Source organism: Brachyistius frenatus, unplaced genomic scaffold, assembly GCF_029030835.1.
Source record: "Brachyistius frenatus isolate BFR_SWC_R1_liver_20210118 unplaced genomic scaffold, ASM2903083v1 Contig_105, whole genome shotgun sequence".
In the NCBI taxonomy this organism is placed as follows: Eukaryota; Metazoa; Chordata; class Actinopteri; family Embiotocidae; genus Brachyistius; species Brachyistius frenatus.
The window spans coordinates 1,353,700-1,380,271 of NW_027210704.1; the positions used below are offsets into that span (position 1 = coordinate 1,353,700).

The 26,572-nt window shown below is 44.5% G+C and overlaps 1 protein-coding gene across 2 annotated transcripts; it reads right to left on the bottom strand.

The window, feature by feature from the left end:
- Window positions 1–547: 547 nt before the first annotated feature.
- Window positions 548–26,572, bottom strand: LOC138628777 (sarcoplasmic/endoplasmic reticulum calcium ATPase 2). Of its 2 annotated transcripts, none has more exons than XM_069712003.1 (24): window positions 26,509–26,572; window positions 24,678–24,797; window positions 24,340–24,357; window positions 24,061–24,143; window positions 23,193–23,297; window positions 20,707–20,845; window positions 15,975–16,141; window positions 11,388–11,543; window positions 11,134–11,275; window positions 10,644–10,810; window positions 10,151–10,239; window positions 9,899–10,001; window positions 9,581–9,712; window positions 9,062–9,187; window positions 8,751–8,972; window positions 8,424–8,535; window positions 6,012–6,247; window positions 5,687–5,907; window positions 5,327–5,529; window positions 4,995–5,080; window positions 4,444–4,577; window positions 3,856–3,973; window positions 3,631–3,765; window positions 548–3,548 (listed from the first exon to the last, which is right to left on the bottom strand). In XM_069712003.1, the coding sequence occupies exons 2-24, from the start codon at window positions 24,793–24,795 to the stop codon at window positions 3,363–3,365; spliced, it is 3,198 nt and encodes a 1,065-aa protein (XP_069568104.1). In that variant the 5' UTR covers window positions 24,796–24,797; window positions 26,509–26,572; the 3' UTR covers window positions 548–3,362. The 2 variants fall into 2 exon arrangements, with proteins under 2 accessions (XP_069568104.1, XP_069568103.1); XM_069712002.1 differs by lacking the exon at window positions 26,509–26,572 and adding an exon at window positions 26,173–26,464.

Below are 26,572 nucleotides of genomic sequence, written 5' to 3' on the forward strand. Positions count from 1 at the left end.
CACCTTTGGCATTTTCCAACAACCTTGCCAGCCTGTCAGGCGGCCGGCTGGCGTCGGGCAGAGAGCGACGTGAGTCATCACGTTACACACCGTCACATCGTTCACGGAGGATTCAGTCGCTCGCGTCCTGTTCACTCATTTATTTTGCACAAGATGAGTTTGCTGCACTTTACGAGGTCTGACCTCTCCGTGACAGATTCACTGACCTGGCTTGTGGTGCGTGAAGATGCTTCCACGGGACGCGGGCAGTAACTCGGTGTGATGATGTCTCCACCAAGAGGCCGTCAGATACTGAAGCGTGAAGTTCACGTTCTCCGCCGCCTTCACGTCCTGCAGCGATCGAGATGCAAGGATAAAAACATCAGTGGAGAAATCTCAGCAACACACTGAACATGAAAGTGTATTTGGATCATATTCAACAGTCCAAAACTCAAAGATATCACATTGAGAAAATGAAAAGCTGCGTTTTTTACTTGATCAACAAACCACAAAGTGCTGAATCCTTCATGGAACCGACGTCCGTCACGTGTAAACAAGCACGACACGCTTCAATTTGAAATTTTTAACTTTATTGTTTGTTGTTGTTTTCATCCTGTTACATCGTTTCCATGACATCACACCCCTCGACAGCAGGATGACCAAAGAACAAAAGTGGAAAAAAAATCAGCAAAAAGTTTTGGAGGTGAGGAAACAGGAAGGAAGAGTGCGAGAGACGTATTTTAAAACAGTCTCACTAGTTATGAAGTTCTTCAGCTCAAACTTGATTTAAACTGGTGAGGATGTTGAAACGCTTCCCTTCTACTCCACAAAACATGGACGTCAGCTGATGACAATTATAATACAAAAGAACAAAGAGTGTAAACAAACATGGAACATTAGTGTTTAATCTGGCGGTCACAGCAGGACAGTGCGGAAAAAATTAAGTATCAATAAATAGTACAAATAAATACTTGCTACAACGCCATCGACATGTGTTTCTTCTGCTTTAGTGCAGGCCCAAAAAACTAAAACAAAACAAAAATTTATTGCAACAAATGTCCTCAGTCATTTTTGCAATTTTCAGGCTATCATGTGTAAAAACTGAAAATTGAGCAAAAACAAACAAACAAAGACTGAATCTATGGTTTTGGACAAATAACAAATAATAAGGAGTCATAGTGACCAAAACAAAACAAAACAAACAAAAACTTTTCTGTTATTTAACGGTATAAAAAGTGTTTGACTTGCTGTTTGGGCCACATTTAGGAAAAAATAGACGATTTTGAAAATAATAATAATAATAATGATAATAATAAGCTGTAATGGAATAACATCTCAATAAAGAGGTCATTTTCAAGAAAAATTCACTGAATTACAAGAATTAAGTTGCAACTAGAAGTTAAAAACAAAAAACCACATTACAAGATGGTCGCAATTTTACAAGAAAAAAAAAGAAAATCAGTAAGTGTCGAGTCATAGGAATAAAAACTGCAATTATGTGAGAAATGTGAGAATTAAAAAGAAGATGAGTGTACACGCTGTCCGACAGGCACATGCTGCAGAGGGAAGTGACCGAACATCAGACGCAGTGACTTTATTCTCCTCGTCATCACTTTTTCCTTTTCATAAAATCAAAACTGAATGTAAATACAAATTACGACCTTTTCTCCACATCTGTTTTTCCCTCCTTGTAGTGACCCCGACACTCCTGTCATCATGAAACACACACCGACAGTTACCGAAGTCTAAATTAAATTAAAGAAATCCTTTCAATGGCAAACACAGCGTGATGTCACGGTGACATCACAGGAAAAGGACGGCAGACGAATCACCGATCGTTTCAGTGAAACACCTGCCGGCTGTCAGTCGCTCTGTTTAGATTATTTCTGTGTCGAAGCGTCGGCCGTGAGATTGAATGGTTTCCACCACACTGACAGAGAGGCAGCTCGTGGGAGAGAAAGGAAGCGAAGAACATGACAACAGAAGCACTGCCGTGTTCAGAGTAAGAAGGTAATAAACATACAGCTCCCGTATTTTACACTTATTTTGTAGTTTTAGTCACCAAAAAAACCCAAAAATATACTTCTTCATTTCCTTTTAGGGTTCTTTTTTTGGAACTTAAAGCAAGAGCAGGCTGTTTTGTGTCTTTTTTTTTTTTTAAAGCACATCGATATCGATCGTCCTCTCTTCTGATTGGCCGGGCCGATTCTTCTCAGAGTGACGAGTATCTTTAGCGTTTTCTTGTACACAAAATCCCGACACGACAAACTCGGTGAGCGACTACGTGCTCGGCGCGTTTCTACTCGGACCGGGTTGAAACTGCACCACACAAACCAGCCGTCTCTAAATGTTGGCGCGGTGCGAGCGCCGGCTGGAACCGCTGCTCAGAGAGCCTGCTGATATTTGAACTGTTCACACTGACAAGCAAAAAAGAAAAAGAAGAGTCTGTGAAGTGAGGCTGTATACTGAGCAGCACATCTTGAATGACGAGCTGCTTTGCTAATAATCTTAACGATAATCCCCACCTGGTAGGCTACATTAGTCGGACGTTTCCCTCTCGCTCTAAACTACCTAAATATTACTAACTTTTAAACACATATTCAAGCCAACATTTCCAAACGATTTTTCCGGCGAGCTCGGATTGTTTTCTCCTCCTTAAAACTAGAATATTTTCAAGCTCGCAGCTCGTGATGCTACGATGACGAGATACAGATGTTTCCTAGCAACAGATTTACATACGAGTGAACTTCCACCGGTGCAACCTCAGTTAGCGAATGTTTGAAGCTACGTAGCTACAGTCGTAGTTCCTGGGAACGACGTACGGAAATAAGAAATAACTCTCTGGAAGTTAAACGCGACCAGAAACCTCCGATGACCTGCGTTGGATTTCACATCGCGTGTCTCCTGGCTCCGATTTGGCGAAGAGTCTAAAGTAAAAACTATTTGGATAGCAGTCTATATTTTAATTTCATGGTTTTAATTGGCTTCTATTCTTCTTGCTTGTTTTGAATAAACACGTTAATTTCAGTCTGGTCTGTGGTGCTATTGTGTGCAAAGTGTCGGACAGACGAAACCGACTGCCTTTGCAGCCGCAGAAGGACGAAGTAGGTGCGAGTGCAGTTAAAGTTATCGGAGAGATTTGAAGGGAAATGTGATCTAAACAGCTGCTCGTAGCACCGTTGTGACTGAGGAAGCGTCCATTTGAAACCTGCCTCGCAATTTATTCTAATTATTCTCTGATTGTCTGCTAAATGTTTCACTCCAAAAATAATGACCATCTCTGTGTTTGGTGTCTTCGTCTTACCTCGCCTCTCCCCCACACTCCACCTGTCTCACTGTTTCCTCACGCAGCCCTCTCGGTATCCCCCCCTCCCCCCCTCCCATCACTCCCAGAAGATGTTGGTGATGTCAGAGTCCAGGCTGAAGATCCAGATCACGAGCGGCGCGGCGATGAAGACGAAGGACCAGGACACGCCCCTCAGCGAGCGGCGCAGCTTCGACATCACGGCGTCGACGAATCCCTCGCCGGCCCCCGACCTCTGAAGCTCCTCCTCCTCCTCTTCGAGTGTCTGGAAGAGGGAACACGACAAGCGTCAGATAAAACACGTCACTGAGATCATCAACAGAACCAGCGAGGCGGCTTCCTCCGACCTGGACCTGGCTTCCCGGCTCGATGTAGTTGCGGGCCAAGAACTTGAGGGCCTCGTCCATGAAGATGACGGGAAGCGACATCTTCAGCACCACCACCCACTGGACCCACGACAGAGGGCGGATCTGGAAGACCACCTGGAGACACAAAGACGTGACCGAATGACGTTTCTGACCTGATTAGGAATCGAACCCTTCAGGAAGACGCAGCGGTGCGGGCGTCCTTACCGGCAGCGGGTCCACGTAGAGGATGAGGAAGTGCAGGGCCATGGACAGACAGATGGCCCCCACCAGCCAGGGGTTCGACCACGGCGGCATCTTCAGCAGCGACTGGTTCTCCGACAGACTGGACAGCAACAAGAGAACAAGTTACGTTCTGCTGAAGTTCAACTCTGATCACATGTTGAATAAAACGGGAGCGTTCCTGTCTGCAGGGCTGAAACTGCAAAAATCACCACTGAAGGCGTAAATATATGAATGAACTAATGTGACATTGATATTGCTGTTTTACATAAACACAAAAACTGAATACATTAATGAAATGCTAAATAAGGAAATAAGATCGGCGATCAGTAAAAACGTATCGAAATAAAGAAGCAAATCGATACAGAGACATCAAGTTATGACACATTTGATCAAATATTAATGGCTAACTTCATTTTTAATATTATTTTTGGTGCATTTAATTGCAGTTTAATTCATTTCGTGACTTTTTTATGTTTTTCCACTTATTTTGGATTTTAGCTGTTTGGATCCTCCGCGGCACTTTGGCTCTTTAACAGACTGCAGTTTGGTGTGTGTTTGTTTTGGTCGCACCTGTTCAAGGCGTTGCACATCTCTATGGTAACCAGGACGGACAGAGCCATCGTCATGGGATACGGGGACTCAAAGACGGAACACTGCACGCCAGCAAATTCAGCGTGGCCTTCACTGCATTGCAAGTAGTGAGACTGTGGAGGAAACACGCGTGTAAATAACATGAACGCACACGCAGACAGACAGACAGACACACACACACACACACACACACACACACACACACACAGACACACACACACACACACACACACACACACACACACAGACAGACAGACAGACAGACAGACAGACAGACAGACAAGGACACACTTTCTAGTCATATTGTAATTTCATTCTGATTATTATTATTTTTTTCTTTTTCTTAAAGCTTAACAAAAATAAACAATAAGAGTATTATTGGTTAAAGTGTATTGTGACAGTTCCGGGTCAGTAAGCGGTATTGGTAAGAGTTGTGGTACCGTTAAAATGTTAATCCATAAGCAACAGCTCTTTGACAGAAGATATCCTTTAACATTTGAGATCTGTGTAGAAGAAATAAAGAGCGTTACCAGCTGATAGAAGGTCAGTTTGGGTCCATCGTGAGCTGCCATGAACCACCAGGCTGCAGCTCCTACGGTGGCGGCTCCCACATAACCTGCAGACAAAACCACCAGGGTCAGGAGGTACACACTAATCTTTGGATCTTTATGGCATACCTTTTTAGGATTTCATTCATTTTTAGCCAAACAGGTGTTTTGGGGTGTACTTGATCTACAATGATCCATTTAGACCCTGTTGTTCTGAGTGTTGATCTAATAGCTGCGATGCTGATGTTATTGATGATTATGCTGATCCCAGTTCTATGTTGTTATGCGATGATGTCACCCAGCTCACGACTCACATCCGATGATGAGGTAGCGACAGAACAACCAGCTGGAGATGAGCGGCTCTTTGGGGGAGCGGGGAGGACGAGACATGATGTCCAGGTCTGGAGGGTTGAAACCCAGAGCGGTTGCTGGGAAACCGTCGGTCACCAGGTTGACCCAGAGCAGCTGGACTGGGATCAGAGCTTCGGGCATGCCCAGCGCCGCTGTGAGGAAAATACTGAGGAGGAGGAGGAGGAGGGACAGGTTGAAGATGTTTGGATTATCCATTCAAATAAATCTTCCTCTCTGTTCCAAAAAAGTACTGAGAAATTGAATTTAGAAATAAGTCTTCTGCAGCCACCTGTGTGAACTCAGTGTTTTTTAAACCTACTAACCAAACCACCTCTCCGATGTTGGAGGATATCAGGTATCTGATGAACTGCTTCATGTTGTTGTAAATGGCTCGGCCCTCCTCCACAGCAGCCACGATGGTGGAGAAGTTGTCGTCAGCCAGGATCATCTCCGACGCCGACTTGGCCACCGCTGTGCCGCTGCCCATCGCAATACCGATCTCCGCCTTCTTCAGGGCGGGGGCGTCGTTCACGCCGTCACCCGTCTGGACCGGGGAAGCAGCGGCGGGACGCAGGAGAATAAGAGATTAGAGGAGTGCTGCTGTACTGGTTATCAAACCGCCTGTGATGCTGCTCTACGAGGTCTCACCATGGCAGTGATGTCATTCAGGCTCTGCAGGTACTCCACGATACGACTCTTGTGGGCCGGTTCCACGCGGGCGAAGCAGCGCCCCGTCCGGCAGGCCTGACGCTGGAGGTGAGGGGGCAGCTCGTCGAACTCCCGCCCTGTCAGGCCCCCGCTGAACGCCGTCCCTTCCTGCTCCTCCTGCTCCGTGATGATGCCCACCCTCCTGCAGATGGACAGGGCCGTCCCTTTGTTGTCACCTGGAGGAGAGCGAAGACCGATGAGTCATGAATGCTTCAACCAGCTGAAGAAACGAGAGCTTTTTAAAAACAAGGCTTTCTGATAAAGTTTCCAAACAGAGTTCAGCTCATTTTAAGTCTTGCACGTGAACTTTCTACATACAACAGGATGTGTGTTGAGTGAGTGAGGATGAGGAACGTAGAGTGAGAGTTTCCTGTGGAACCAGCGTGGGTTTGGGAGGCAGACATCGTCTCTACTTTCACAATTAGGTTTTAAACTTTCTTCTTGGATGAAGGTTACAGTTTGGACTGACTCAGGGGACCCTGAGATCCTTTAGACCTCCTGCTACAGGCCCAGGCTGAGCACTGAGCTCTCCATACACTCATATGCCACCTTTGCATGTCATTAGCGTTGTGTCTTTTTCTGCAGGTCTCTCCGGAGCTTCGTGTTTCTGATTTGTGTTTATTTTTTGTCTCTCTATGCTGTTCTTTTCTCTCTACGCTGTCCTCTCACCTCTGCAGGTTGAGGCCGATGGCTTCCAGCCTCAGAGTTTTTCCTTTCCACTCTCTGTCGTGGGAACTGTTGGGTTTCTCGCTACGATATTGTAAAATCTCAGATTTGTGCCATGAGAGGGTAAATGTGGTGTTTTGTCATAAATAAAACTCAATTGAAATGAATTGAAAACTCAGTACTGTTAGGAGAATATAATAACAGCACTGCAGACGTTCAGATCCACTCTGTGTGGCGGTAATGCTCCTAAAAACAGGGCCACTGGACAGGAGCTTTTAATTTCAAACAACTGAAAGAAGCGACGAAACCTGCCGTGATATCGATTGATTTCCCAGTCTAGCAACCACAGACTGTTTATGTTTATGTAGCTTCCACGTCTGAAAATGATCCCTCATTCAATAGAAAAGAAGATTCAAAAATCAGATCAGTCAGATCCACAGCTGGCTCCTCCCCCAGCTCGTCCAAATATGGTCACTTCCTGCTCCAAACCGCTCCGAACTATCAAGATGGTGACGGACAGAATCTGAACTGGAGGATTCATAATGTTCACAAACCAACGATGACATCACTGATGGATGCCGCTTGCTAACAACCCATCTACGTACTCTGAAATTGAGTTTGCGACGTGAATAGTCGAGACGGGTCGGTCACGATAACTGAGCCTCCACTTCGGCGTTTCACCCGTCGCCATCTTGCTATTCTGGAGCAGGAAGTGTGCTATTATAAGCTAGTCTTTGCTTACAATAATACAATATATGTATGCCATATTATATTTCTTATATGCAATCTCATATTAATCAATTATTACTCCTCAGGCGTATGCAACAGGCTGTGCCTATATAGGTCAGCGATACTGATGTGGTCAGCATACTGCTGTGCAAAACAATAAGGCCACCAGGTACGGTATGGAACGGTTGATTTACAACCGTTAGTTTCACCTCCTATTTTTCTGATCTCTTCTGAGTCATAAAACAGGACCAAGCTGCTAAAGACGACTCCCCTCAACAAATCAACAGAGGACAGCTCAACTGCAGATGGCACTGTGTTTTTTACTACAAAAAGATGGTCAGGGAGAGACAGTCAGTCAGACTTCGTGAACTGACACATACTTTGTTGCAGTCAGGGAAACATAGTCTGGACCCAGAGCTCTGTAAACTGATTATTCTGCGGCTGTTAAATAAACACCGTGAAGCCTGACATCTTCTCCTATTGCCTCATTAAAGAACACGCAGGACTGGGGGCTGACACATGTTGGCTTTGTACTAGCAGGAGCCCAAGTCCAACAGAAGTGACCATATTTGGTTGAGCTGGGGAGGAGCAAGTGACTCTGACTCGATCCGATTGGAAACCTGAGGACATTATGCCCCGCCCACCTATAGCAGAAACCGACTGCTCCACAGGCCTGTCAATCAAACAGACATGCCCCAAAAATACTGTTTGTGAGGCCTAATATCTAATAAATAATGGGCCCTGCCTTCATGAAACACAGACACGCAGCAGAGCTGGGAAACAGACAGATTAGCGCGACCTTAATTGACCCGAGCGACTTTCACACGGAGCTGAAAGGAAACGGATGCACAGAAACAGAGTAAATAACAAGCAGATAGTGGACATAACTCCAGTTAGTATTTAGTTCCTTTCAGGGGGGGGCGGGACGTCCATTTTGTTGTGTGTCTGAAATATCACCTGTGATCATGATGACTCGAATGCCAGCTTGCCGACACATTCGGACCGCGCCGAGCACCTCTTTCCTGGGGGGGTCCAACATGCCCACACAGCCCACAAAGGTCAGGTCCGACTGGGCACAATAAAAGAGGTGGAGGGAAGGCGAAGAGAGCTTGTTCAATTTCTCTCTATATGGCATCACAAACAGTTCATTTTGTATTGAGAGACACTGGTAACAACCGACATGAGGCGATTTTCCAGTTTCCTTTCCTGAAACCTAAAAAAAACCTCATGTCAGACTTTAAAAAAAAAAGATGTGGACATTTGTTTTTATATCGTCGTCATCACCTCATAGTCAGCAAAGGTCGCCGAGTTCTCCAGGTTGAGGGAATGGATGTCAGGGGGCGTGTCCCTGGTTGCCATGGCGAGGCAGCGCAGCGTGTCTCGGCCGGACCCCCACTCCCGCACAGTCGACAGGAGCTGTTCCCGAACCGCCGGGCTTATCGGCACACGAGCGGAACTGCTGACCCGGATGTAATTACAGCGCTCCAGCACGGTCTCCGGAGCGCCCTGAGGAGGAACCACAACACGGTGACAACGTCGTCTCTCAACAGCGACCGGAAAACCAAACGTGTGATGGCGAGCGGCGTGTAACGGACCTTGACAAACATTTTGGCTCCAGACGAAGACCTGGTGAGTTTATTAGATGAACAGAAGACAGACATGGACTTCCTGTCTCGGGAAAACTCCAGCGTCAGCTCTTTCCTCATCAGCTGCTTAATCACCTGGAAACAAATATCATATGTACAGTTCATCTTTAGCGCGGCCCAGTGAGCTTTATTGGCAGGAAACGGATATAAAAATAGAAAGGACATTCACGAACAGACTTATGGAGTGTAAAACCCAGCAGCTTGGTGGTCACTTAGGTAACGAGACATAAGAGCAAGAACAAACGTGGAGAAGGATTCAGCAGGTCAGACAGAACGACCAGTGAATCATCTGTTTCACAGAAGTCTCTCTTTAACTTCCTGTATTTCTTTCTCTCTCTCTCTCTCACACACACACACACACACACACACACACACACACACACACACACACACACACACACACACACACACACACACACACACACACACACTCGTGCACACGCAGCCATCAGGCCGTCCTACACTTACAGAGCAGCAGGCTGTAGCTCTCTCCACCGGACTCAGTCCCAGCAGGTCGGTGTCGAACACGTTCATCTTCTCCACCAGACAGCAGAGGGCAGTCTCCGTCGCCTCGCCAACCTTCTCAAATACACCCTTGGACTGGATCGGACGGACAGAGGAAAGATTCAGAGATGCTGACTGTGCTTTTTACCGACCAGTTCAGTAAAAAAAAAAAATAAAAAAAAAAAATCCTGGAATCAGACTCCAGTTGTAAATGTTTCCGAACCATATACGGTAATCTCTGGTAGTCTGAGCTGCTGCTGCTGCATTGTTTGTATCTCGTACCTCATTAAAGTCCAGTGATGAGTCATTGCACAGAGCACAGATGGAGGCCATCTCCACCAGCCCTTCATACTGACTGCACTTCACCAACGAACCGTCCTTGTAGCTGGAAGCATGAGGACGGAGATGAGAAGAATCAAAAGGGAAAGTGGAGCAAATGTATTCAAATGGTGACAACAACAAAAAAGATGAATTATTAATAATCCATAAATTGTTAAAGGTTGAGGTTAAGGGTTAAAGGTTAAAGACACTCACACTTCCCCTTCAGGGGCATAAGTAGATCCAGTGACTGAGAAGCCACTCAGGCTGCAGCGCTCTCCTGACACACTGTCTACCACAAACAACTAAACACATGCACACGCACACACACACACACACACACAGACACACAGACACACACACACACACACACACACACACACACACACACACACACACACACACACACACACACACACACACACACACACACACACACACACACACACACACATCACAGCAGTTGATTATTAGTTTAATGGAAGCTTTTTTATATTATGCTACAATGAAGACAACTTTCTGGTTATCTAGTTATGTATTTGTTAGACTGAATGTTTGTTATCTCAACCCTTTCTTAATCTGACGTTAATACGACAACACGTTAGCTGTTAGTTTATAATCAGTAAAAGTCCATTAGAGTAACTTTGAAATGAAGTGGGCGTCAGCTGCTTATTTATCAGTGTGATGTGACACTCCTGCCTCGTCTCACCCTGCAGACCGACATCTGGTTGGTGGTCAGCGTTCCCGTTTTGTCGGAGCAGATGACGGAGGTGCAGCCCAGCGTCTCCACGGACGGCAGGCTGCGGACAATGGCGTTCTTCCTGGCCATCCTCCTGGTGCCCAGAGCCAGGCAGGTGGTGATGACTGCCGGAAGACCTGGAAGAGGAAACAATGGGAGAGCAACGTTGTTTTACCATGTCTATATCTGGTGACGCTTCATCGCCTTTACCAGTTTTTTTTCCTGATGATCCAACAAGAGCAGCTGGTTTCATGTGCCTTGCTCAAGGGCACCTTTAGAGGGTTTTTTTTAATTTCATTTCCTATGCCAACATTTTGCCAGCTTTCTGTTTAAAAAAAAAAAAGTCACCTGTTTTGTTGTCCTTGCAAAAACACAAAAGCACCACCAATTGTAAAAACTGAAAATATGCATGTGTGTATGCATGTGTGTGTGTGTGTCACAGGCAGGTATGATGTTTGACCTTCTGGTATGGCAGCTACAGCCAGTGCAACAGCGATCTTGAAGTAGTAGACGGCTCCTCTCAGCCAGCTGCCTCCGTGCACCGGGTCGTTGAAATGTCCCACGTTGATGGCCCACACCGCCACACAGATCAAACTGATGACCTGCAGGTCACAACAAGGAACACATAGATGATCAGACTTAAACTCATAAACTGTCCCAAGCAGTAACAAGTTTGAAGTCCAAAGTTATTCTAAAATGCACACAGGTCCTCGCCTTTGACAGCTGTTCTCCAAACTGGTCCAGTTTCTTTTGCAGCGGGGTCCTCTCGGGGTCAGTGGACGCCATCTCATCTCGGATTTTCCCTATTTCCGTCTGCACCCCCGTTGCCACGACAACCCCGATGGCTCGACCTGCTGCGATGTTGGTACCCTGGGCAAAAGTCACGACGGGGATTAATTCACTGCCCGAGGCGGCGTTCACATCCGGTATCAACGTGCAGCTCGGTGATCCGATCACATCTGATCACATCAGAGCATCTTTGATGTGCTCTTCAAGAAATACAATAAACCGTTGCGTATCACAACTGCACTTCTTTTCTTTGATGTGCATGCCACTTGTTATAAATACTTGTGTTTATGATGATGCAGATCTGTCTGATGTATTCCTTTATATAATAGAACATCAGGTCCTGACTGTTTGCCTTCCTTCATTTTGTGCAACAAAAGCTGAAACTCCGTCTAAAACGTGTTCTGTGGGAAAACGTGCATTTCTGTAAACACCAGTTTGTAATTCTCTAATTCAAACCCGGTCTGGCTCGACCCAATCACGTCGGCTCAGGCTGAAATTATGGGATTATTCCAGCGCTGCTGTGCTGTGGTGGTTCCTTTTCAACTGGGGCTCTGTTGTGTGTCAGAAATGACAGAAAAGGTAAACCACAAAAAAAACAGAAGAGGCTTCAGTAAAACAAGCATCAGGTAGACATCCTGTGTTTTTTACTCACTAAACAGCTGCTTCAATATCACCGAAATATCATATCTCAGTATTTTTATGCTGAATGCCAATGTTAGTATTTTACACGCGAGCTAAAAGCCGTATGTGAGATGGTATCAGCACTTGCATTAAAACAGTAAAATGCAAAGACATGGTTTCCTTCCCCGTTTGAAATTTTTTAGCTGCAAGACATGTATCTTCAAAGTCATATCATTTAAATAGTCTATATTAAATATAAATAGGTCTTTGTTTGTGACGTGCGTCAGTAAGCGTTGCTGGTGTTTCTGTTTTGTCGCCTGGCTGCTCCGACCGTCGCTCACAGCTTCAGTTTTCTTCTCTGAATACAATCTGTGAACTCGTATTAGCGTCTCCACGGCCACTCTGAAGGGCCGACCAATCAGCAAGCGGTGTCGGTGGTTAACCACGTTTGTCCCGCCTCTCCTTCACTGGTTGGATGGCTGGGGACAGTGACGAGCGCGACGTTAATATTTGAAGTCACCGAACGTTTAGCGCTCGGCACAGAATAAACACTCAGCACCTCTTCATGCATTAAAACACCTGGAAACGACTGAAACGTGCTGCACTCGGGAAAAACGCTTCGGTGGACGACAGAGTGCCGGTCGGTTTCAGAGGTGCCGATTGGTTCAAATGAACCTGAGGTCTACGCCCAGTAGGAACAACTGCAAACGATTGTCTATGAAGAGACCCACACATTCTCAGCCCAGCTCGTTTTGCTATATTCTTCAGAACAGCAGAGTGTCGACGCAGCGCCACACACACTGCTGGAACAAGGCGACCCAGACGATCGGAACTCAAAGCATCTTGGGTACGTTCACACATGTAGGTGGAGCTGTCCAACTACGATCACATGAAACAAGACGCACAGGTGTGAACAAAGCCCAACTGTTCACTTGTTTTTAATCACAACAATTAAAATGTGTCATCTCACTGTGTTGATTCCTCTCCTGTAATAGCTGCTTCTAACTGCATCTGTCCACATCGCCGTTTGAAGTCACACAGTCCTGCGGTGCTCCGATAACCACGGCACCAAAGACAACCTGCAGGTCTGCAGTCTGTCAGAGAGATGCTGCTAAATAAAACATCAATGGCCGTTGTTCTTTGACCACAGACCACCTGCTGACTCAGCTGCCTTTGAGGTGTGACTGAGATATCACCGCGGACGCTTTGTCCACTACACTACCAGGACACACACTGCATGTCATCCCAGTGTACCGCGGCGGCTCCCACACACACTTTACCAGGTACGGTATATTAATGGAAGCCCAAGAACATTTGGCATCTCTGCATTAATAAATTCATCTTATCGTCCTTTAGAGGACTTAATTGCACTTCCAGTCTTTGATTTGAGTCGCGTCATATCCACTCTGCACCGCGTGTGTGTGTGTGTGTGTGTGTGTGTGTGTGTGTGTGTGTGTGTGTGTGTGTGTGTGTGTGTGTGTGTGTGTGTGTGTGTGTGTGTGTGTGTGTGTGTGTGTGTGTGTGTGTGTGAGAGATGGAGCTCTGCCCTTTGTGAATCACACAGAAAGCAGAGAAGAGGTGTTTCAACACCAGTTTGGATCCCATCTCTGATCCAACGCCATAGTAACACAATAACTCACTAATTGAGGCGACAGCAGACGAGCAACTCCCGTGTTACACGAGGTAAAAACTAAAAGGGTCTGTTGGTTTTGAAGAGTGCGAATGACATCATAAATGACATAAAGCAATGAAATCGTGTTTAAATGTAATTTAAATCATTCCAAATCATTTCATTTAATTTACACCAAACTGGTGACGTGCTGACCTTCATCTTCGTCCTGTCTGCTCCTCTCGGTGTGTACATTGATAACATGTTTACCTGGAATAAGCATGTTGACGGTCTACATGCTCCAGGTTACATCAAAGGATGTACTTTCTGAGAAGGATCAGTGTGTACGGGTTCAATGAAAAAAAGGATGTTTCCTCATTCATCAAGCAGTTCTGGAGAGTCTGATGAGGTTTGTAATACAGGCGTGAAATCAGCACGGTTAAAACCCAGACTTATCCAGACTGCAGTGAAGATCATAGGTGAGAAAGATTACCAGTCCCTTCAGCTCTTGTATGAGCAGTCTGTGTTCAGAGGAGCATTTTAGTTGCTCCATCCCATGTGAGACAAACTGAATCTGAACTGGATCGTTTTAAAAAACTCATTTGTGCCCTTTTCAATCAACATGTTAAACAAGGCTTCCTGCTAGGACGGACTGGTTGTGTGATCTAAGTGGAGCCTAAGATGGTGAATGTGTTTTTAGAATATGCAACATGTCGTATCATACATACACTGATATTTTGCTTTGAAGCTGGTGGACACTGCCGTTCTTTAAGCTATGAAATGTAGTCCCATTTGTGCAACATGTCTTAAGTGTTATGATATGTCCGAAAAGGCAGAAAATGCAGCTGCTATCAAATGCAGCAACACTTGCCCAAGAAAAATGTCCCCATCGGAACAATAAAGTATATCGTATCATATCGTATCGTATCGTATCGCATCGTAACATCAACTCTGGACAAGTACCTCATACAACGCCAAACCAGACTATCCAAACCATCCCTTTATGGGACAGACATTATTCCATATATTTCTATGACCCGTCTGTGGCTCTCAGCCCACTGGCTCCTACTGAAGGTGGACATCTTCAACAGCATAAATATTCAAACTTTGAGTCCTATTGAAAGTTATGTTTAAAGACAGACAGAGACAAAGTTCTCAGTTGTCAAAGATGAAGATTTGGCTAAAAAGGCAAAGCAAGCTTATTTCTATAGTTCAACTCGTACACAACAGCAATTCATCAGGTTTACGAGGACATTTAACAGTCAGAGGCTGCAGAGGGCTCCGTTTTAGAGCTGCAGTGGAGATGCAGGTGTCAAATAAAACAACCTCGTACCTCCTCCTACCTCGTCGAGAAGGAACTAAACTTGATAGAAAATGCTGAGCTGCATCTCAAATTAGTCTTCCAGGTGGGCGGAGCATCTGTTAACAGAACCAGAGGCTCCGCCCACCTCTGATCCTGGTTCTGTCGGAGGTTTCTTCCTGTTAAAGGGAGTTTTTCTTCCCTCTGTTGGAGGTTTTTCTCCCTTAAAGAGGAGTTTTTTCCCTCCTAACTTATGTGGGAATTGTTGAATTGTTGAATTGTTGGGTTTCTCTGTATAATATTGTAAAGTCTTGCTGTAAGGACTTTAATGTGTTAAGTGCCATGAAATAACCTGTGTTGTGATTTGGCGCTATATAAATCAAATTGAATTGAATTCAAAGTTACATTCAAAGTGAATTATGGCTCATTGACTGTGTTTTGTTTGGACTCAGGGAACATGTCATAGTAGATGTCGTTGCTTTGCCTGTTAATAACAATAATACATTACTAATAAATGTCTGTGATCGATGTTCTTATCATCAGGTATTTTTTAAATCCGTTTTTTGTATGAAACCAGTTCACTGTTTGTGTACACTTTGTGTTACAAGTAAATAACAGTGTTGGTAGTTCATGTTTCTCGTGTAAAGCTGTTTTTGGTGTGAGATCGTGCCCAGGAGCTGATGTATGTGTATGTGGCTTTTATTCTGTCAATGTTTTCCTTCATCAAAGTATGCAACTTATTTTGTCAAGGCCATTATCATGTACAGGTATGCAAGACAAAAATCCACAACCAAAGTATATTTTACAGCACATTTTGTTTCTACAGATCTTTTTCAGAGGGGGTTGGAGTGTAACCCGGCCCCCAACTCAAACATCCCCAATGCACTCCCCAACTCGAGGCGTGTTCCCACAACGATGAGGAAAACATGTCAGGAAGTGAATTTATGGAAACAAAAATACAAATGTGGTTGTTGACACTCACGGAGAACAGCATGTTCTTCTTGTCCTGGTTGACAGCTCTGGGATCCGGTACAGGATCTGTGTGTTTGAGCACGGACACGGACTCCCCCGTCAGAATGGACTGGTCCACCCGGAGCGTAGTGGAGCAGATGGACGTCAGCCTGATGTCAGCCGGGACCTTATCACCGACTGGGGGTCGAGAGACAAAAAAAACCATCCTAAATTTGACTTTTTCTTAGTGTATTCATCTTAAATTAGAATGAAGGTGATGGTGTCCATGTTTGTTTATTTACAATGGTTTCACCTCCTCCACCACCAATAAACAGTTTCTGAAAGTCGGTAAATACAATCAGTTTTTTTCCATTCCGAATTTTGATTTAAACATATTTTTATATAGAATAAAAGGTCTGGCTTCAGTTTCTCCTGCTACTCTCCCTGAGGATTGTGAGATTGTACACACATAAGTTGACATTAAAAAGCACGCAGTGTTGAAACAGCCACTCTCCATTTAAGATCATCACCACTCCAACCGAACCCGTTCAGCCAGACGAGACTGTAGGTTGTAAATCAGACGAGGACAGAGAATCCTCCTAATTCACTTATTATACCAGCTGCTTAATTCTGGTCATGTTTGTCACCGTTTTATCAAACTAAAGACTACAATCGTCTAATGAAGGCGCTCAAACATCAAAACAACAGGTTTAAATCTCCACAGACTCTGTGCTTTAAAAACATAAAGCACAACTAGTTTTGAAATTTGCAAACCTGCTTCTCCATGAGGTTCAACCACCTGGCAAACAACTGGTAAAATCCACAGAGTGACCTCGTTAACTAGATCTGGTGGCTGTCAAAAACAGCTGATGTGATGCCATTCACTTCAAATGACAGATCAAATGACAGAGGACTTAACAAGGATGGGGCGGCACGGTGGTGCAGTGGTTAGCATTGTCGCCTCACAGCAAAAAGGTTCCGGGTTCAAATCCGGTCCTGGGCCTTTCTGTGCGGAGTTTGCATGTTCTCCCTGTGCTTGCGTGGGTTCTCTCCGGGTTCTCCGGCTTCCTCCCATCATCCAAAAACATGCACCTCAGGTCAGGTTACCTGGCGCCGCGCTAGTGGCAGTCTGTTGCAGCAGCTCCCCCCTGAGAGACCCCCTGCTGTAGTGAAGACATTTCCCCTCGGGATTAATAAAGTGAAATAAAAGAAAAAAGGATACTGTGAATATAATGTGGATATTTCCTGATAATCCAGAATACAGACATATTTTACTCAGTTGCCCAGAGAAGCAAAATATTGTTATTTACCAACTTCCTTTATGTGCACCCATTTCATTTCAGTTCTTTGTAAGAGTCTCGAATGTGTTTTGCTGTTGCTGATGTTTTTCATTTGTTCAACATCTGGGCTGTGGGATGTGTGCAATATGATGGATCATTAGAGTAGGTCCGCATCAAGCTGGCAACGACGGCAACTTTAAAAGCATTTTTCTCCCCCACAAACCCTGAACTTTGTGTTAACGGTTTCCAGAGAGGAGGATCCTTAAAATGCTGCTGATGAGCACAAAACCAGACCTACTTATTCTGAGGAGAAAAGCCAACAAGTGTTTCTCAGAGAGCACACACAGAAATGTTGTACCAGTTTAAATCTGCTGGCAGCTCTTAGGTTGATAATAATAATACAGTGTGATAATGAGAGGGCAGTCATGGCCGAAAGGAAGCAAGCGAGTAATCAAAAGGGAGAAAGTGACAAAGCACCTCTTTTCTGTCCCCCATCAACACCACTGTGTGTAAAACCTCTCAGTGAAACTACCCAAAAAAGATATGGGATAAAGAAGTGTTGGTTTAAACAAAAAAAAAAAGAACATGGATTAAAAGCAGTTATCGACCCAAATTACTATCACAAGCTAACAATCCAAACATGCACTCAAAAAAAGCCTCATAGGTCCAAATACACGGTCACAGCTCCTTCCTGCTGAGACGTGTCAGAGTTCCCAGGCTCTGGAAGAAAAACACTTTTACTACAGTCATAAGGGCACTGGACCACTGATATATATATATATATATATATACACACACACACACACACACACACACACACACACACACACACACACCAGTAACCCTATTTCCTCTCTCCGAGCAGCCTGAAATATCAGTGGGTGTCGAGAGGATTAGTTGTCTTACTGGGTCAAGATAAAATCGTGTGTGTGTGTGTGTGTGTGTGTGTGTGTGTGTGTGTGTGTGTGTGTGTGTGTGTGTGTGTGTGTGTGTGTGTGTGTGTGTGTGTGTGTGTGTGTGTCTTTCAATAGTTGTGCAAACATTTTATTAGGACAAATACGTTGTGAGGACATTTTGGCTGCTCTTCACAACAACAAAGTGGTCATTTTGAGGGTAAAGACTTCAGGCTTTAGGATTCAGGTTAGAATTAGATTAATGTTAATGTTAAGGTTGGGGTTAAGATTAAAGTTGGGGTTAACGTTGGGGTTAAGATTAAAGTTGAGGTTAACGTTGGGGTTAAGAGTAAAGTTGAGGTTAATGTTGGGGTTAAGAGTAAAGTTGAGGTTAAGGTTGGGGTTAAGATTAAAGTTGGGGTTAACGTTGGGGTTAAGAGTAAAGTTGGGGTTAACGTTGGGGTTAAGATTAAAGTTGGGGTTAAGGTTGGGGTTAAGATTAAAGTTGGGGTTAACGTTGGGGTTAAGAGTAAAGTTGAGGTTAAGGTTGGGGTTAAGATTAAAGTTGGGGTTAACGTTGGGGTTAAGCCCTTAGCTGTGATAGTTAAGATTTGGTGAATTACATCAATCATCCACACAACTATAGAAAGGTTTCTGTGGATGCAACTGAATGTGTTTACTTAAATAGAATCTATTTGTATCTTATCAAGACTCATTTCAGCCATTAAATGTTCAAAAACACAGCGGGTCAACGGGTTGAGGTCCCAACTGACCACATCTGTCCGTTTCTGTCTCAGAAAAGAGAAAAGCTCAAGAAAATGTTGGGAAACCACCTGAAAACACGCTGAGAGTCACTGAGCGATGTGAAAAGCCGTGCTGTTGACCTGGTTAAGTTTTTCATCTCTCAAATCAGTTCCATACAAGCGCTCTCACTGAAAAAGCCACCGCATTGAATGAAAATGTGGGCACACACAGACAAGCACCTTCAAACTCTCGATGCTCTCAAACACTCCAGGGCACTTAAAAATGGCGGTGACACTAAAAAAAAAAACCACTCAACAAGATTTATACACAAGGTCATAACAGAAATGTAATCCTAGTCTGGTCTTGTATTTAACAACGCCTTTGAAGGTTTTGGAGTAGATATTCAGAGATTTTGGCATTGAGATGCACACCGATCCAATATTTGCCATAAAAGGCTGTGAGCCTCTTGCAGGGTTTCCATGACGATATGAGCCAACGCAGAGGGCAGAGGCGGCAGGCATGCAGCTCGAGATGTTTGCTAAGGAACGACTAAACACAGATCTCGCAATGTTATTTCAACCACGTCTAAACAACCGTGCGCTGGAAACCCCTTCAGGGCTCCACAGTGTCAGTTTTAGGAGTTCAAATGAATCTTTTCTTACAAATGTATCCGCCAAATCAAGACAATTGTGATTAACAAACTTTTTTATTTCGCACTTCCCTTTTTGACCATAGAAAAGAAAAATGTATTGTATTTAAATTTTGTAATTCAGAACAAAAAATCGAATTATATTCCTGAAATGAAGATTGAATAACCACTGAAACCCATCTCTACTGTCAGCAGTCTTTTATTTATTTTCTGTTCGTACAGCCCCGTGCTGATGACGACCCGTTAGTTTGCTAAAGCAACTTCACAAAAACAAAACCAACACCAGGCGTGTGTCCGTCAACTTGTGCTGCTCATCCTGTCGTGCCCAAGAAGATCAATCAGTGCAGCTTTGGAAGCTCTTTTGATACAGATATTAACAATAAGGACAGCCCTGCACTAAACTCGATGAAATATTACTGGAGGATTCTCTGTGTGCATAAATCTAAAGTGTTTTTTTTCTTGGAAGAGGGGAACAAACTTTTTCAAGTCACATTTAAAGAGTAAACAGGGACTGTGAGTATCTGACATCCCAGACATGTTGAGTGAATCACTGTAAATGATGAAACTGTAAAACCGGCACATTCAGAATCTGAAGTAACCACAAGGTGACGCAGCGCTCTGATTCTACCTTCAGTCTGTTTTCCTGCTTCACTTCTTTGCTCCAGAGTCTTCTGAGGTCCGACAAGTAAAAGTTTGGAACCAAAAAGCAGTCGTGTGATCTATTGATCTATTGAGAGGGCGCCAGGAAAACCTGTTCAGTTACCACGGTGATATGATTCCAGCCTACATCGGGTTCCTGCTATGATTTTATTGTGCATGTGATCAAATAAGCGTTTCCTGTCTAGATGATGCACCGCAGACGCAAGGCATGACTGGTGAGCAGGGCACAGGCTGTGTGGCTGCTGTCACCTGTTAACATGGCCACGGAAATTAGAGTCAAGACGTTCAGCGACCACCACGCACACGCCACGCACACAGGCAGTGTGTCCCAGGCCTCAGCATGGCAGGGCCCCTTTCCTTTGCTAGTTGTTCATTCCAGACTGTTCCTTGTCTTCCTGTCTGCCTGCCTGGTTTTTCTTATGGTGGGTAAAGTTTGTTTTATGCTTCCAACTTTCTTCCTCCTGTAATGAGTATTCGTCTCCTCCTTCCTTGTGAAATTGTGCCAGATGCTTCTTTTAATCTAATTCTTCTCCTTACCTGCGACTTCCACGATGTCTCCAGGAACAATGTCTCGGGCTCGGACCCTCTGGACGCTCTTCTTGTCCTGTCGGTACACTTTGCCCATCTCGGGTTCGTACTCCTTCAGGGCCTCGATGGCGTTCTCTGCATTACGTTCCTGGAGGACACAACAGCATGTCAGCATTTGATAGGTGCATATTGTGTAAACCTTTTTCCACTTTGGAGCCTGAATGGTTATTAAATCATAACCTGCCACCATTTTTCCAAGGTTGCAGAGGGAAGCACGGTCAGCTAGGACGCTGATGATTGAAATAGCAGCAGCATTGCAGCGTTTACTTTCTTTTGCATTTGATGAATTTTAGGTTTAATAACGTCAGTGTCTACTGTCTCATTGTTGTAAGCTGTTATTTACTCTAATGTATTTTTGATGAAGCGGATGTAAAACTGTAAATCTGGCCAGGTGACAAGCACAAGAGGAAAATCATCCATAGAGCTCACAGCTATTCACTTTCAGTTGTGCAGCTGTTACTGACTGCATCTGGGATTGTTTTTAGGCAGAAATCTGTGAAAAAAGAAATAGCCAAGGGTTTAAGCAGTTAACAATTACACCTAAAACTAAAGATATAGTGACACCTAAGCCCATTTTGCCACTAACGAACAGGTTCCTCAGTTCATTTTAAGACAAAGTGTCAGTGGATTGTGCAGAAAATTTAGTTTCATAAGATGGTAATCATTTCTAAAAAGAGACAGAAACAAAACTGAAGAATACAGAAAATCCATCTGCAAAGATCAAAACGTTCAGTTTCAACCTCACTGTGTATGTGAGCAATTAAACCAGCGAGCAGAGACCATGACAAACACAGAGGCTGAATCCAGGAAACAGAAGCACATCCAAATGGCTTTAAAAACCTGCAGCTGCCCTGATTGGCCCTTTGTTAAATCCCAAACTAGGTCAACAGGAAACACAAGACCAAAAAAGAAACAAACACAGGATGAACCTCATGTTGTCCCACATCTGGCCTGCGTCTTCTAGAATTTGGGGATTTGGACTAAAACTGCAATCCCTGTATTTTTCTGACATGTCATGGGAATTTAACAATAACAATTAGTGACAGAAATGTTCCGCCACCATAAAAGTTGATTATTTTTTAAGTTATTTTATTGTTTAACATAACAGTAATGTTGTTGTTTTTTGATGAGTTTAAGGCTCCATATGAGGGTGGATCAAAACGTTCTGAGACTGCTCTTGTTGAGTCGTGGTGTGCATTGAGAAGCTACAACTTCCATAAAAATATATTACAAGTTTCGGCACTTGATCAACATCAGCACCCGAGTTGCACATGTTTCTGGGACCACCGGTCCGAGTACGTCTGCGATTTCTGTGTCAAACTTGGGAGACCCTTGAAATGCTTCAGAAAGCCTCCGGTGATGAGGCAACGAGCCGGGCGAGGTGTTCTACGTTATATTTCTGTTTCAGAGCGGCAGAACGTCACCGTCCAAGACCGTAGAAGGTGCATCAGGTCAGGAGACACCAGGTGGGTTTTCTTTGACATTTGCAGGGTGTTGCACAATTAGTTTGTTCCCTCAGGGTCAGACTGTGAACATCGAGCTCTGCTGTGATGTTCGGAGGCGTCTGAGGGAAAACATTCAGTGGAAATGACCTAAACTCTGGTACTTGAGTTTCTCAAAATGACAACGCGCCCGCTCACAGCACGTTGAAAACGCATACGTTTCTCACAACTTTTGCTCCCTGCTTCCCTTCCTGCCTGGATTTGGCACCCTGGGGTTTCTTCTGTTGCCCAAAAATTGTTCGCTGCTCAAGTTTTAGGTGCATGAAGAAATCACAGACACGTTTTGATCCACCCTCATCCTACTCTCGTGCCTGAAAGGTTCATTTCAAATAAAAGAGATCAGGGCTGACTAATTTTATTGGTATCAAGAATTGTTGTTGAGAATTGAGGATTTTAGATGGTGTTGGTATCGACAAACAAATTTTGGTATCGTGACAACCCACGTGAGGACTGGTTGAAGAAACTTGTTGAAGCTAGTTAAGATGAACGCGCAGGATGGCGTGTGTCAATTAAGACAAACTCATTGGACTCAACCTCAAAATATGATGATGACCAAACAATAACTCGGCGGACAATCATCTTAGGCAATCATGTGAATGCCAATTAGGGAAGTTATGAGCATCGATGCTGAATAAATTCCCCACTTTTATCTGAATGCACTGAATCAACGCCGATGCAGAACAACTGTGTACTTGTTGACATTTGACAAAAAAGCAACTGGTTTCATTGGGTTGGACTTATTTTTTTAAACACGACATTATTCATGAAATTAGAAGGATTGTTCTTTCGAAGCAAAATTGCCTGAAAAGTGTCATTTAAAATATCAACATGGTATGAGAAACCAATCCACACACACACACACACACACACACACACACACACACACACACACACACACACACACACACACACACACACACACACTTACTTTACCTGCCATACTCCAACAATTGCGTTGGCGATGAGGATGAGGAGGATGACGAAGGGTTCAACGAAGGCTGTGATCGTCCCCTCCCCTTCTTCGAACCATGCGAGGGTCTACGACACAAGAGGCGAGCCTGAGAGAGAGCTCGTGTACAATGTTGTACTCGATCCATTTGTAACCATTAACCATTTAATCCATCTTGTGTGTACACTAGGGGTTCAGCGGTATTATTATTATTATTATTATTAATAATAATAATTCAGTGGGGTGTGAAATTCCCTCGGTTTGTTGCGCCCTGTGAGTCAAAACAGCTTGATTGATTTCTACACACTCGCACAGGTAAAATTCAAGAGCATAACTCCATCAAGGACGTTTTGGCAGCACAGGTTGTTGTCCATCAGCTTTAACAAGTTAGAATAACTGTTTTCAAACAAGATGGCCGAGGCAGGTTACTTTGTGTAAATTTTACAGCAGAATTTGCACCGCTGGCTTTAAAGTTCATTATGAAAGTTGTATTTGTCTTAACCAATGTTTTTTATTGTCTTACTTTCATACTAGAGAGGAAACAGCTCAGAGTCTTTTCTTATTGACAGTATACACTATTTGAGTGCCTCAAGTGTTGCAGCAATAATTGTGCCAAACAGGCACTTACAAATATTTAAATTTTATGAAAATACATTTTTTTTAAATGTTTGAAGTTTGAATACATATGGAACCGTGACTCCAAAAACCGAGGCTCATTCCGAACAGTGAATTACGTGTAGCTTTACACCCCTAGTGCACACAGCGAGGTCAAACTGATCGACAGTCTGCGGCTCACACAAACACACAACTCGTGTTGTGTTTGTGGGTGTGGGTGTGTTTGTGATTCCTTACAAAGGAAATACATGCAGCCAACAGCAAGATTCGAACCAACAGATCCTCAAACTGTTCCAGGACCAGCTCCCAGAGTGACTTCCCTGCAAGGGGGGGACACCAAGGAACACAGTGAGGAGCAGAAGGAGGAAACAAACAGAGACCTACTGTGATGGAGATGAAGTAGTGATACAGTGATGAAGCTGATGTAATAAGAAAAAAGATGACAAAAATAGGATAATAAAACACACACATACACACACACACAGTGTATACGCATGAATGGAGATCGACACTCACCTTCTTCAGCTGGCAATTCTGCAAGTAAAGCAGTTGATAAGGAGTTAGAAAAAAGAAAGACGGGAACAAGGCAACAAAAAAAGGACATCTTGAAAATATAATACATTTAATTCAGGTTAAAAGCACTGTCCAATAACTGTGTGCACATTTTCAGAAAACACTTCATAGATACAAATGTATAGCGTCAGAGAAGCTATTTTTATTTAATTATATTGATGGTTATGGGACAGTAGTGGTAATACATGTAGTAATTTAATATACACAAGATTAGTCAACATGTTCTGAGGAAATGTTATGACAGTTTAAAAAAGAAAAGAGAAACAGATTTCCATTTGTACCGTTGGGTCCCCATCTCTCCCTGTTCTTCTTCAGCTGCTCACAGCTCAGACCTGTAGATTCATTCACACCAAAGAAGCCCAAAACCTCCTCCACCGTCTTGGTATGAGCATTATCCATCACTGAGGAGAGAGGTGGAGAACAGGGGGCGATCAATCAGTCAATATGGACAATAAGCTTTTTCAGTGCAAATATATATCACAATACTGATGGCAATAAAGCGGGAAAGAAATGTTCGAACATTTTCAGTGCCGAGTATGTACATTAAATAATAACCCTCTGAGAACAAAAACTATGGCTTTCCATTTCTTGGATTTTAGATACTTTTTTTTTTTTTTTACATTTATAGATTCGATTATGAAAAATATAAATTTGCGTTTTCCATCAGAGTTATGTTATTTTTAGTCCCATAGTGTATATGAGAGATGGTGCACACTGCCTGAAGCTGATCTGATTATCAATCCAAAAAAAATAAAATAAATAAATACAGTATTTCAGTGGTGTGAATGTGTTGCAACTGCAATAGTTGTCTGGGGAATCAAATACAACCAAGCAACCGTGCTCGTGTCAACCCACAGAGAGACATCCCCAACAGACAGGAGTAAAGGGCGGTGGGATAGCTCCCTGTGCTGCATCACATTGGATGATGTGTATTTCTGGGTTGTATTAGTCCGCTCTTCACAGAAAGGCTTCTTGGCCCTCAGACACATTGCACCAAACAACGGAGCAAATCTGGACAATTTAACGCTCTGTTACGTCCTGAGAAACGAAAAGTACCGATTGAAACGGGTTAAAAGGCCTTTTAGAAACAGGTCGCGGCCAGCCGTCATTTCTGCGCACATCAGAGCACCAAGGAGGCTCCCCCATTAAGAGGAAGGGTGATCGTGATACCGGGACCTCCATCCTCCACAGCCGGCTGCAAGAAAAGCAGCTCGGCATTATTTTACAAACTTTCAACGGCGTTCAAGTCCCGCATGATGTCACAGGACTCGTATCAAGGCCCTTATAAGTCGGGTTGAACGGAGCAGGCCTGCGTGCTCGACATTTAACTCTTTAAGATCGCCCTGAAATCCCTGATGCTAATGTTCAGCATTGAGCGCCTGAACCCGCCACCGTGAGCCCAACACCGTCCGTGATCACCGACACTTCCGGCCATCTCTTCAACGTTTCGACACGCGGTGTGAGCCGTCGGCCCGCAGACACTCCGGAGCAGCCTCGCCTGACCTGCAGGGTATAACGGCAGAGAGGATGGCACGGATACCGGACGCACGCGACCGATGAGGCCATTCGGTCACGGCCGCAACCCGCTGGTGCCACGTTACGTCACACGACAGGTGAACCGTCACACGACAGGTGAACCAGGTGAACCGTCACCACAAGGTGAAAGCCTCCGCGCGACCAGCTAGCCGATGACCAGGACGGGACGAGCCGAGGACGCTCGGTTAGCCGTGGCGGGACCCCGCCGGTAATCCTCCCGGAGATGAACAGGTTGCCTACCGGAGCAGTCCGCGTGCCCGTGAGTCGTCTGTCCGGTGACCCGACAGTTTGAGAAAGACCCAGATGGATCACGGCACCATGCGCCTCGGCTTCAACTGCTCACAGCAAACGGAAGCGGCGGAAATTAAACCGTGTGAAAGGCTGTGAGAAGCGGCTGGCTGGTCCTACTGAGACCCGCTCATTGGTGAGATGTCTCCGGGACACGGTGTCCGTCTCCGGCCGGCCGTTACAAACACACACGGCGCAGATGTCGTGTCTGAATGCGGTTCAAGCCCAGTTTAAACAGACACGGTGGTGTCTCCTAACCTGGTGTCTCCTAACCTGGTGTCTCCTAACCTGGCTGTCTCTGTCTCTGTGGGTTCGCAGTAGCCAGCCTACGAGCTACAGCATCCCATAATAT